This window comes from Brachionichthys hirsutus, chromosome 6 (genome assembly GCF_040956055.1).
Source record: "Brachionichthys hirsutus isolate HB-005 chromosome 6, CSIRO-AGI_Bhir_v1, whole genome shotgun sequence".
Classification (NCBI taxonomy): Eukaryota; Metazoa; Chordata; class Actinopteri; order Lophiiformes; family Brachionichthyidae; genus Brachionichthys; species Brachionichthys hirsutus.
In genome coordinates this window covers 12,897,957-12,910,763 of record NC_090902.1, presented here as the reverse complement: position 1 = coordinate 12,910,763, position 12,807 = coordinate 12,897,957, and the positions used below count along the sequence as shown (strand labels likewise).

General features: G+C 50.5%; 2 protein-coding genes across 2 annotated transcripts; one reads left to right on the top strand and one right to left on the bottom strand.

The window, feature by feature from the left end:
• Positions 1-631: 631 nt before the first annotated feature.
• Positions 632-3,396, bottom strand: gpr137 (G protein-coupled receptor 137). Its single transcript, XM_068740136.1, is given in 8 exon segments — positions 632-1,335; positions 1,736-1,854; positions 1,962-2,087; positions 2,151-2,223; positions 2,225-2,298; positions 2,477-2,717; positions 2,842-2,891; positions 3,037-3,396. Coding segments are annotated over 8 exon segments (1,140 nt in total). The 3' UTR covers positions 632-1,238.
• An 891-nt stretch (positions 3,397-4,287) lies between these two features.
• On the top strand, positions 4,288-12,342 carry pld7 (phospholipase D family, member 7). The gene is made up of 12 exons (XM_068740099.1): positions 4,288-4,398; positions 5,333-5,419; positions 6,508-7,407; positions 7,863-8,050; positions 8,134-8,314; positions 8,426-8,540; positions 8,643-8,770; positions 9,350-9,553; positions 10,137-10,276; positions 10,409-10,574; positions 10,670-10,769; positions 12,146-12,342. The coding sequence occupies exons 1-12, from the start codon at positions 4,288-4,290 to the stop codon at positions 12,340-12,342; spliced, it is 2,517 nt and encodes an 838-aa protein (XP_068596200.1).
• Positions 12,343-12,807: the final 465 nt, after the last annotated feature.

Below are 12,807 nucleotides of genomic sequence, written 5' to 3'. Positions count from 1 at the left end.
ATAAGATATATTATTACAGGCTGCACAGAGAACAAAGCGATGAGAGGCCATGTTTTTGGCTGGGACTGGTTTGTTAGATTCCGGTAAATGCATTCTGAGAGGTGGGACAATCCTTTTGCTCCTCATCCTCAGGTGAAGGAGGGTCACTAGATGAACAGCAAGCTTGATGATTCTTGTGCATTCGCCTTCTCCATCATATCCAGATCTAGGGCCAGCTAGCTCATCATATAGGACTATAGTTTTCCCAGGATGGTTTCTGTGTTGAATTATGAGATCTATTCTTATAAATAAAATATTTATTGATGTACCAATGAAGGGTTTCCCCATGTAAGTAGTCTGGGAAACTCCCTTGGGAATTAGCGGTACTGTTAGAAAATGATGCATAAAGCATTGATATATAAAGCAAATTACCTTCTTTGCAAATGAATGACTAAACAGATCTTTTAAAACTGCTAATTGTAATTTGAAAACATAAAACAAGAGTCAAGTAGACACGATGGTCACCAACAGATGCACCATTTACAACTTTAAACTATCCCTACCTGCTTTAACCGTCAGTGCTAAATCTATTATTCCTGCTTTGTGCTGCGGTGAAAAGGTTGACAAGTAAAACACGAGAATTTAGGTTCGATGTATTTATTGCATTGATATTTACAGTGTAAATAAAAGGCATTTGGTAAATCTAGTCACAGGTGACAGAGGAAACCTCATTCCAGTAAATATAAGAGAAAATCAATCAAAGTTAGATAAATTATTTACCAAATAAGTTAAATCACATTAAAACAATGATGGAAGAAAATATTTGTTATAATTAAAAATGTCCAAAACTCTCAAAATGCGCATATATATATAAAATAAGTCTGACAGGAAACCTAGAAAACAAACAGAATCAGGATTATCAGAGGAATGACAACGAAGCTAAAGGTGCCATTTTAAGGGATTTCAGCAGCCTGCTGTCCTTGTTCCATCAAGGATGTGACAAACTCCAGCATGAAGCTTTTTGATGGTGATCAATGATGAGCTCTCGCCCCAGACTACCAGGGATTTCCCAACTAAGTGTGTTCCCTTTGAGAGAGGAACATTTTAGAGCTAAAACAGTCATTTCAAAAGGTTTACGGTGCACAAATCACGATTTGTTAAATATTTTCCTGAGGTTTACGGTGCAAAATCTGCTTTTAGCCAGAGTTGGGGTGTACGGTGTACGGTGGGCCGTTGAGGATAGTGGTCCGTATTCAGGGTCAGTTCTGGGGGGTGGAGTAGAAGGAGTGGTGCTGGTGGTTCTGGCCTGGAGGATGGCTGGCAAAAAGGAGAGGAGCGGTCTCTGACCCGTACCAGCTGGAGCGGAACAAAGAAGGAAGAGCTGTAGTGCGGCTTCAACAGCAGAACACGACGCGCTAATCAGAACATGGACCCGCAGAGCTACCAGCGCTCATAGTCGGAAGAAACGTTCTTCATCTGCTCTAAACCTAAAATCAGGTTTCATTCAACCGGCAGCACAAAATCACCGTGAAACTGATTCGTACAAATTAATCAGCCTTTTCAGATTTTTAAGAAGCAAAAAAGGAACAAAATATTCTCGTCCAAGCTCTTCACACGCGAATAGTTGCCGTTTAAATAAATAAATAAACAATGTTGGCTTTCTCTAGACTCTAACCGCGACAGACATTTAAAATAAAACCACCTGAGGAATGTCGAATCTCTCTCACAAGCCGACTTGTGGTTTTAATGATCGTACCTTTTGTGCGAATGTGAGCTGCGTGTCCACGGAAACGCTCCATCTTCACCGTTGCCTTGAGGGTCATCAAAGAAACACGGACGAGGCCGGACTCTGTTGTTGACGGCAACGCTGCTGGCCTGAGAACCAAGAACGCACTCGCTCATGACTTTACATGCAGCGTTTGTTTGTTTGTTTTATATATAATTCCAGTGAACTTTGGTTTGTGTCAGACGTCGTAAACTACCTCTTGAGCCGGCCGGCGAACCCTGAAGACGAGCAACAGTAAACTGGTCGGGAGCAGCTCCCAGACAAAGAGGATGGCGCCGAAGGCCAAGTAGCCCCTGTCGCCAAGTTCACTCCGCAGGTCAGCCTGCAAACACACAAAAGCTTATCTGGCATTCCGGATGGCGTGAACGGAACGCTTCAGCCGTACCTGGTCGGAGACGTTGTACCAGTCGAAGTCGAACGCCTCCACCTGGTGGTTCTGGGACAGAACGAGGACGGTCATTGTAGCAGGCTCGGCTGGCGAACAGCAAGATCACGGCTGCTCCCAGCACGGCCGTGCGGCACACCGTGGTCCCCTGGTCGGGTCAAACAGGACCCGTTAGACCAATCCCTGCGCTCCGTCGCGCCTCTAAATGCGCCGCTTCCCTGTCAAAGCTCTGATACAATTACCGGGAGATGAGCTGTAATTTGCTCAGACTTGCTAAAGCTACAGGACTAATCGGGGGGGTGGGGGGGGGGGGGATAAGGTCGCACCTTGCTGATGAGGTAGGGGCCGGTGAAGCGCGAGTGTCTGGTGAGGAGCAGCAGCAAAGCGGCGAGCAGCACCGCATCCAGGATGAAGAGCGAGTCGTTGACTAGGACTCGAATCAGGACTAGGTTCCAGGTCCGGTCCCCCGACCTCGCTCCGGCGCCTCTGTCTCCGAACGCGGCGCAGGCCAGGTTGATGCAGAGGAACGTGACATTCAACGCCCCGTACACGCCTCGCGCCGCCCACCTGAGAAAGACAGAGAGTCACCGGCGTCACGCGGTCTCTCAGCGATTCAATCACTCTAATCAAGGAAAAACCCGTTTCCAGGACTCGGCATTCAAACAGTCGAACACCGAGGAGGCAAACTTACAGCCGTCTGTCCACGCCCGCGCTGGAAGACGCCCTCGCTTTGAGAAGAACCTGCGGCACGAGAAGGAAACGAGCAGCAGGGGAAATGAAACGTTCAGGGACTGAGAATTAAACGGATGGAACAACGTGCGTCTTTAACGGCGGTCTCGTTTGTCACGCGGCTATTAGAAGACGCGCCCCCCCCCCCCAGTCTCACCTGAGTAAAATACAGATTAATGAGGCTGAAAGTGAAGAACTGCAGGCAGACAGGGAAGCAGTAGAGCAGCCAGTATACTGCCACGGGCAGGTGGTTGGCCTCCCGGGCGTTGAGGAAGTAAAAGGAGAACAGGGCGCTTCGGAGCGCCGCCCAGAGCAGGCAGAGGAACAGAAAGGCGCTCTGGTAGCTCCACCGCTTGTGTTTGTAGCGGTACAGGAGCCAGAGCTGGACGTAGACCACCAGGAACAGCGCGGCGTAGAGCGCCGTGTAGAGCGCCGTGAAGCAAAGCTGGACCGAGGGGGCGACAGCCGGGCGCAGAGGGACCGGCGGGGGCAGGGCGGAGGCGGCCGGAGGGTCCATCGTCGGAATGATGGGATTAAGTATCCATCACTGTAGAGCAGCTGCCCAAAGCGTCTCCCCTCTCGGCCTTCTGGGTTCACACGGGAGGCCTGGAGGGAGAAGCAAAAGCACGGGAGGTCACGAGGGGTCACGAGAGGTCACGAGGAGTCAGCAGACAGCGGCGAATATGAAATTATATCCTGGTGTATCATAAACAGACTCAGCACTGACGCTTCAGAAACACAAAGGTCGGCGGCAATCGGGTCACATGCAAATCAATAAAAATAAAAATAAACTTCCGTTCTAAAAACACCAAAGATAACAACAGAAACGTGCTTAGGAATGTAAGACTATTGGTTATCGGCTTTCAAACTCCAACACGGACCCTCTGAAACGTAAACAATCGATCGCGGCTCAACAACAGCTAAGCTAACCAACACGAACTCTGGGGTTTAATCAATGCCACCAATCGATAAAGGCATTAGATCGGATTGATCACAACGTAAGCCAGTGTTCAGGCAGTCATCGATGTTTCAATAATAACGCACCTTTCGCTTTGTGAGGACGGAAGCTCAGGAGTCCAGCAGTCATCGGCGCTAGCGCTCTGTCGATCATTTCACTTCCTGCTCCACCGGTCTACGTCACGATGGGCGGAGCCTCTGATTTGATTCCAAGCGCCAATCAACGAAGGCAGGAAATCGCGGTTTCTTCAAATTGATTGTTTACTCATTCAGTCAATAATTAATTTGAAATGTGAATTAATATCGGATTAAAATCTTTTATCTTTCTTTTATATATCGCTAACTGCTAGCTTAGTTTATTCAACATTGGGAATCGTGAATAACGTGACGGCGCTTCTCTCCGCGGCCCGGCCGCTAAACTTCGCTGTTTTTACTTAAATGCTATAAAAAGATGCCCGTGGTCCTACGCTCCAGAAAAGCCCTCCGCTCCAGCCCCAAAAGCCGGCGCGCAATGCCGAGAAGGTCGACCCGCCTGCACGGGAGGAGTAAGACGAACGACGAGGTGCGCATTTCTGTTGCTCTCTTTTTCCGCCTCCTCTTCCTCTGCTGAAAACGAGCCCGCCACGTAGCTCGACGCTAGCGGCTAGCGGCTAGCTAGAAGCCAGCCTGCCCTCGACCGCTGCGCGTTTACTGTGCGTTGTAAGCTATTAGCTGGTTAGCTACGAGGCTACGAGCTAACCGTGTGCGCCCGGACTTGACTCGCTTCTCCAGGGTGAGTTTATCCTGCTGACTCTATGCCCGTGTCAGATAGTTACCCTCGCCGAGGGGGGTATTTTTACACAAGCAAGGTTCTGTCCGAGGCTCGGTCCTCCCCGAGAATGGAGTTGATCCGGATCTGGATCCAGATTCTAGAATTATTTTAAAGGATTCTTTAACATTGCGAGATAGGGCACTTTTTGACATTTTTCTTAATTTCTTCAAAACGCATGGCGGTATGGATCTGAAAAAAATCACACATAAGTACTCCTTAAAGGTTTATGACCATGACTAATGTCGGCCGGATCCGGATCACAATCCGGATCTGAGAGCTAATTTTCATTCTAAAATCTGCATTTTTCAGGAGTCCATCCTGACCTCAATTCTGGAGCTAGAGACTTCAGATTTGGTGTGAACACTCAGAGTTCATTCCAGTTTCATATATGTTACAGGTGTAGTTGTATCTGTTTCCGTTCCGGAGCAGCAAGCTAGCGCAGGTTTGGCCCCTCTGATCCGGAAGCCCTGTTTACTGTCTCACAAGATCCAATAGTCTATTGGAGGCGAGGGTCTGCAATCTCTGATTGTCTCTTGTTAGGCATGAGGTTTTATTAATTTCACTTTTTATTTGGTTAATATAAGCAATGCACAGAGATTCAAAATGTACGAACAGGCCGTGTCGCTGTGCAACCCTAACCCTAACCCTAACCTCATCCTCGTTTGACCCCGTTTTATCCCGTCAGGATTCAGACGAGTCGGAGTCCGAGTCTGTCCAGAGCCGAGTGATGGAGACGCAGCCGAGTGATCAGGAGGAACCCGCTGATGCTCTGGTAATCAATCACTCTGAACTCCAAACACACACACACACACACACACACACACCTCTGGCTCCTAGGGAGAGTCTGATCCAATTTGTACATATTCTTGAGGAAACTGGAGACAGCTTGAGTAGAGAGAGTTCCAAAGAAGATCCTCCAGAGATCTTCTATTCCACATTCTCATCCGACTAAATGGATTTGTGACTGCTACTGTTTTTTTTAATACAAAATTTGATACTGGTGTTATTCTAATTTGCCACATTGGAAAGAACACAATTTTCAATTTTTTTGGCAATTCGAGTATTTGAATAAAATAAAATAAAATGCATTTTGTGTTTAATATATTTATTATTAATTTCCACACAGAAAATAACATACAGAAACACAAAAAATAAAGAAAACGACACAAAAAAAAGACAAGAAATTATATATATATATTAAAAAAAAAATGAAACAAAAAGAAGACCCACCCAAACAAAGCAACACGCTGCTCACTGTCGGCCGAGCAGCACAGTACATTTTGCATCAATGCAAAATAAAACCTATCGTAACTCGGTCAGCACAAATATACTGGATCAAAAAAAAAGTTGCTCCTGGACCGGCGTAGGTCCAAAAATATGAAGGAAGGCTTCCTTACGTTGTAAAATTCCTTTTCAGAACCCCTCAAAACAAATCTGATCTCTAGTTTAAGATGAAATAACACATCTTTTATCCATTGTGGGCGGAGCTAGTCGTTCTGAAGAGTAAGGATGAGAAATACACACCGAAATAAAATATTGATCACGAAGCAAAAATTCAAAAACACCAAAGACGATTGTCGTAGATGAGTCGGGGGGGGGGGGGGGGGGGGGAATTGCATTACTGAGCGTAGTAAAAGTACCTCGGTGGGTTGTCGCCCTGATTATAAACAAATATTTGCGTCCATGACGACGTGCTGAACGGCCTCGGGCGAGTCAGGCAGCAGCGCTTGGGTGTGGCTGTTCTAGCCGTTGGGCTGCAGAAGCCTCTGGAGGTAAGGCCTCGCGTCGTCAGACATTACGGAGGCGGGGCAAACCATCAAAGACGTCCGATCGTTCACAACGACGCTCTGCCGTCCTCAGGCGCTGAAGGGCTGCAGCATTGTTCTGGATCGCATCGGGGTCGACGGAGAGTCCGAGGAGAAGGAAGACATGAGCCGCAAGAGCGGGAAGCCCGCCTCCCGGATTCCTACTTTCCATAAACGACCAGCCAACGTGAGTCCCGGCACGGAGCCGAGCGCTCCCAAAAGAGATGCGCCTCAGTCCGGTGAGAACGCTGGAGGGGGAGGCTTAGAGGCCGCAAGATCCAAGCCGCCCGACTTCAGAGTGCTCCCCCAACCGTCAGGCCACGCCCCAAAGAGCGGCTCCGAAGCCTCCTCCGCCCTCGCCGCCCCGGGGCACGCGTCCTGCATGACGTCTCTCAGGAGCCGGGGCGCGTCTGAATTTGAGCAGAGCCCCTTTACGAGCGTCAGCCTCCGGCCCCCCATCAGAGCAGGGTGGGGATCAGACGCCCCGGAGGAGGATGAGAGGAAGATGTTTGGGGTGGAAGCCGAACCCACGCCGGGCTCTCTGGTGTCCCACCTGCGGTGCGAGGGCTCCGTCAGCCAGGAGGCCCCGGAGCCCCGCGACGTTTCGGGGAGCATCTCGCCCCGCGGAGACGCTGAAACGCTCGAGTCTGCAGAGATCCTAGCGACTGCCGAGTTTAGCCAGGAGGAGGCCATTCTGGACGAAGAGCCACCGTGGGAGACGGGGCGGAACAACGCGCCGGAATCCAAGGGCAGCAGCTCTTTGTCGGAAGTTGAAAGTGAGGATGACTCCGTGTGTGACGAGTCGGACCGTCGGGATTCGGGGGAGGTGAAGCGGCACCGTCAACCTGCTGGAAGCCTGTCGGACTCTGCAGAGGAGGGAGAGGGCGTCGCCGACTCGCCCGCTAATGCTGCGCCAGAGAAGCCGACTGAAGCGGGCTGGAGCAGATCAAACAGGGTGAGCGGGGCGGCTACGGGGGGGCCGGGGGGCGGGGCGGCTACGGGGGAGCAGGGCGGCTACGGCAGGGGTGGGCGAACTTTTTGACTTGCGGGCCACAATGGGTTCTAAAATTTGATAGAACCCTGCCAGAACAGATGGATGGAGTGTTTGTGTGAACTAATATAAATGACATGTGAAAGTCATCACATGAAAGGATTTGGCCTTTTCTAGGAAGCATTACAGGGTAAAAAAAAAAGGTAAAATGAATGAGGTTTATAATAACATTTTATTTAATGATATTATTTGGACAAGTTCAGCGGGCCGTATTATAAAGCCAAACGGGCCGTATATGGCCCCCGGGCCTTAGTTTGCCCATGTCTGGGCTACGGGGGGCGGATCGGCTGCAGCTCCACCGGCGCCGGTCTCGCTGTCCTGCAGCCTCCAGAAACTCGTCGTCTGTCTTGTCTCCGTAGCGCTGCGGATGCTCCGGCTTCACGCTGGGCTGCGTCGTGCCCGTCGCCCTGCTGCTGCTCGGGGGCGTCGGCCATCACGTTTGGCGCTACGGGCTGCCCACGTCTGCGACTCAGCTCACGGCGCAGCTGCAGCTGCACATGCTCGACGGCCTCGGCTTTCTGTCGGAGCCTTGCAGCGCCGACTGTCGGTAAGAAGCCGTCGAGAGGACTGTGGATCACTTCGAGCTGTGCTGTTTGACCCTTTAACCTCCGTCTCCTCTCCGTTGGTCAGAGTGCACCTGCTGGAGAGCGTCCCCCCCGGCCTGTACCCGTCCTCTCCCCCGTCCCGGAGGAGCATCGCAGACGGCTGGCTGCGTCTGCTGGACCGGGCTAACAGTTCGGTCCGCATCGCGGCGTTCTACTTTGCGCTCTACGATCGTGGGACGACGCGCTCCGACTCTTCCGACTCTCAGGTGGGTCTGGTTCCGTGCCCTCCTGGCTTCGTAATGCGGAGCGGTAAATGGTTCGAGGGGAATCGGGTGAGCCCGTGGTCTGCAGGATGTCCCTTTTCTGATGTTTTGCAGGGGAGAAGGGTCTTTGAGCGACTTAAACGGCTGGAGAGCGACGGTGTGGAACTCCAGATCGCCGTTAACGGCCCCCAGATCTCAGCTCCCGATACGACGGAATTAGCTGCGGCAGGTAGGCCTGACGGCGCCGCTCTGTTGTGTGTGTGTGGGGGGGGGGGGGGTCAGGTTGTCTTTGTGCCGCCGATCTGCCATCGTGGGCTCTTCCTCCTTTCAGGCGCAGAGGTCAGAGAGGTTAAACTCAAGGCTTTGACCGGCGGCATCGTCCACACCAAGCTGTGGGTGGTGGATCAACAGCACATGTACCTGGGCAGCGCCAACATGGACTGGCGATCGCTGACTCAGGTAATACGGGGGGGGGGGGGGGGTCGAGGTTCACTGACGGGTGCGCCGACTTGCCCGAGCCTGTGGCTCCGCCCCCTGCTGCATTGAAAGTGACGGCTCAGCTTGGCTGGACATGCAGATTATTTCTTGTTATTACCCGTCGGCTGATGACGATGTTACACGTGCTGCACTGTTTCTCGTAGAATGGTTGACTTGTAGGACGCCAGAACTCAGGACGCCTCATTGGTGGTTCAGGTTGTTTTATGAACCGCCTCAAACCGTGTCCATTTCCTTTCATCTGTAAAAGCACTTTATTTCTGGTGAGAGGCTAAAAACGCGTCTGCAGGGTCGCCTGTTGCACATCTTTTGTTTGCGTTCAATAAGATTGGAACATTGACGGTGTGTACGATCATTAATTTAAAAAGATCTGTATCGGCAGGTCAGGATTATTTATTTTTTTAATTGGTGCCCCCCCCCCCCCCCCCGAGTGTCAACACAGTCAAACATGAAATATATTGAGGTCCGTTATAACCGTTTGTCCTGTGGGCCCTGATCCGTGTACTTGTACTTGTACATGATACAAATATCCGCTGATCCAAGGTGAAGGAGGTCGGCCTGTCGGTGGAGGACTGCGGCTGCTTGGCTCAGGACGCCGGCCGGATCTTTGGGGTTTATTGGAGCCTCGGCGGCGCCGAAAAGGCCTCCCTGCCTCCGTACTGGCCCGCTCGGCTCTCTGCCCTGTCCAGCTCCCAGAATCCCCTGCAGCTGAACTTCAATGGCGTACCTGCTCAGGTGTACCTGTCGGTAAGTTCCCAGCAAGAGGAGTTTGTTAGAACATGCTTTCAGCAGGTCTTTCTGGGGTTTGGGCTCGGTTCCTGTGAAGGCGGCTTTATTTAGAGCATTCCGTTTCTGCCACATCGTCCGCATATTGATCGGAAATACTAAATATGTCCACTGATTCTAATAGTCGTCCACCATGGATACAGTTAATTTAGTATGAAACAAAATATCGACGACGTTTCTAAGAGGCTCATCGATGATGTGAGAATGAACTATAGTAACAATATTGAGAATTGGGGGGGGGCGGGGGGGGGGCAAAGTGAGCCCTCCTTTCCCTGCGTCTTTACAGAGCTTATTGATTAGAGGGTGATGATCTGGATCCCCGAACATCAAACACAAAATAAAGAAAAATCATGAAATAAATGTGGCGCTCATCAGAGTAGTCATGGAAACGACTCAGGAGGGCGTTTTGTTTTCCAAAGTCTCTGATAATCTCAGCTGTTTGTAAATGTGCTTCATCGATCGGTCTGCCTCTCCCTGATCTATCGATATAAACATCCGCTGCGTGTCTGCTAGCGGAGCCTCACTTCCCTCTGTGCCCCCCCAGAGCGCCCCCCCACAGCTATCGGCCCGCGGCCGCTCGGACGACCTCGCCGCCATCCTGTCGGTCATCGGCGACGCCCAGAAGTTCATCCACGTCTCCGTCATGGACTTCCTCCCCCTGTCCGGTTTCACGAAGCCACTCAGGTGACGAGCCGCTCGACGCCGAGGCCCTCTAGTGGTCGCTGTCGCTCTGAAATCAGCTGATCGTACATTCTCACCCTGCCGTTATTGACCCCCCCCTGCTGGTGAGTTGAATGTGTGTCGGTGTCCCGTCAGGTTCTGGCCCCCCCTCGACTCTGCGTTGCGTGCTGCCGCCTGCACCAGGGCGGTCCAGGTGAGGCTGCTGGTGAGCTGCTGGGCGCACTCGCCGGCCAAAATGTTCAACTTCCTGCAGTCGCTGCAGGTTCTCAGCCGGCCGCCGCTGAGCTGCGGCATCGACGTGGTAAATGTCACTTCCTGCACCCAAGGATCGCGGCGCTGCTGCTCCTGTCGGGATGGCGAGGGATTCTCAGCGCCTTGCGTTGTGTTTCCGTGCAGAAAGTGTTCACCGTGCCTTCGACGGCGGAGCAGAGGAAGATTCCCTTCGCGCGGGTCAATCACGCCAAGTACATGGTGACGGACAGAGCGGTTTACATCGGTACGCCGTGATCGCCTTCTGATTAGAACGGTTCTGAGTGCGGCCAGCTGGAGCTAAGACACTTTGAGATGAGGCTTCTTCCTCATTTTATGTTTGTTGAGAAAATTATTTAAGTGAGACAACTGCAGTGACGACAATTATTTCACCCAAAACTTCAAAATTAGCTTCTAAAGTGTGAAACTTTGTTCAGGTGCCCCCCTCCCTCGGTGAAAATGAGTCCGTACAAATATGCTTTAAAAGTTCCTTTCAAGTCAGGTATATTTTTTCCTTCTAAAAAAAATACATTTTTAAAAAATCCTCCTCACATATTTTAAATGAACGAAGCTTTGAGTGTTTGAGTGTAATGTAAAGACGGATGTTTCCTTGTAACACAAACGGGAGGTTTGTGGATCAGACCCCCCCCCCCCCCCCCATCGCTGTTAGAGTGCGTCAGTTCTTTACTCTAATTATTATTGTTTTATTTTCACTTAACTTTTCCTCAAAGTTTTCATAATTCTATGACTTCAAAAACAAGGAATATTAATATTATCAATATTCAAGTCATAATTTTTTCCCATATTTTGCTCTTTCATTTATTAAACTACTACTGTACTTCTGGCTTGTCCCGTGAGGAGTCGCCACGGCAACACTTCACCCTGTCCTTTGCATCGTCCTCCCCAACACCAGCCACTCTCATGTCCTCCCTCACTACGTCCATGTATCTTCTCCTGGGTCGTCCTCTAGTCCTGTTCCCTGGCAGTTCCATCCTCAGCATCCTTCTACCGATATAGTCCCTGTCTCTCCGCTGGACATGTCCAACCCATCAAAGTCTGGTCTCTCTGACCTTGTCTCCAAAACGTCTAACCTTCACTGTCCCTCTTATTGTCTCATTTCTAATCCTGTCCAACCTGGTCCCTACCAAGGAGAACCTCAGCATCTTCATCTCCTCCACTTCTAGCTCCGCCTCCTGTCTTTTCCTCAGAGACACTGTCTCTAAGCCGTCCATCATGGCTGTCCTCACCGCTGTCTCTAAGCCGTCCATCATGGCTGTCCTCACCACTGTCTTCTAGTCCTTTCCCTTCATCCTCTCCTATCACAGAGCACACCTGATACTTTCCTCCCCCCGTCCCAGCCTGCCTGCACACGATTCTCCACCTCCTTTCCACATTCTCTCCATCACTCTTTTCTTTATTTCCTGTTATTCTCTTCCCTAAACTCTACATCCTACCAATCTGTAATGGTATAATTATGACCTTCAGCACAGAGCTTGTCCTCCATTGCTCCTCAGCGCTAACACGATGAACTTTTAATCGACAGTTTCTTGACTTGAAACCAGGTTTTTTTCGGAGTAAAAACGTTCACAGAGATGAATCTGAAATGATTGTTTGCCTTCGAAGGAACGTCCAACTGGTCTGAGAGCTACTTCACGAGTACAGCCGGCGTGGGCTTGGTGGTGAACCAGACCGGCTCTGAGGTCCACGAAGGCCAGGAGACGCTGCAGGCGCAGGCGGAGGAGCTCTTTCTCCGGGACTGGACGTCCCAATACGCCAGCACGCTCCCTACTGAAGACGTGGACGTCTGTCCTCGTGACTAAGCTGAAGGTTTGCTGCTCGGCCAACGCCTGGTTGGTAGATGGATGCCGCGCTTCCTCCTGCTACTTGAAGATGGAATCGGCTTGCTGGACTGCGTGGATGACTGTTTACCGTACTGCTGCTTCCTGACTTGCTGCCAGTTGTACATAATTCATTTTCTAGAATTGCTCAAAGGGTGTTTTTTGTTTATGCTTTTTCTGAAAGTGCATGATAACGTGAAATTTATTTCGCATAATTAATTTCATGCCTGGGGTCAAGTTTCAACAGTCTTACGCAAGCAATAACGCATTAGCCACATCTACTCTGCCGAATGTTGTGCATATCTTGAGTTCGGTGGGTCCTTTAAGTCTTTAAGAAATCAAACAGTTTTCTTACTCCCATGATGTGAGTTTAAGGTCGTTTGTTTGATAGTCCAGTGGTGAATGGAGTTTTATTGGCACTTAAAATGCTAATGTATTTGAATGTGT

Bases quoted from the DNA above. Each gene is read 5' to 3' on its own strand.
- pld7 (XM_068740099.1), top strand. From the start codon at position 4,288: ATGCCCGTGGTCCTACGCTCCAGAAAAGCCCTCCGCTCCAGCCCCAAA. The intron at 8,051-8,133 runs GTAAGAAGCCGT...TCCGTTGGTCAG, and splicing joins CCTTGCAGCGCCGACTGTCG to AGTGCACCTGCTGGAGAGCG. The intron at 8,541-8,642 runs GTAGGCCTGACG...TCCTCCTTTCAG, and splicing joins GACGGAATTAGCTGCGGCAG to GCGCAGAGGTCAGAGAGGTT.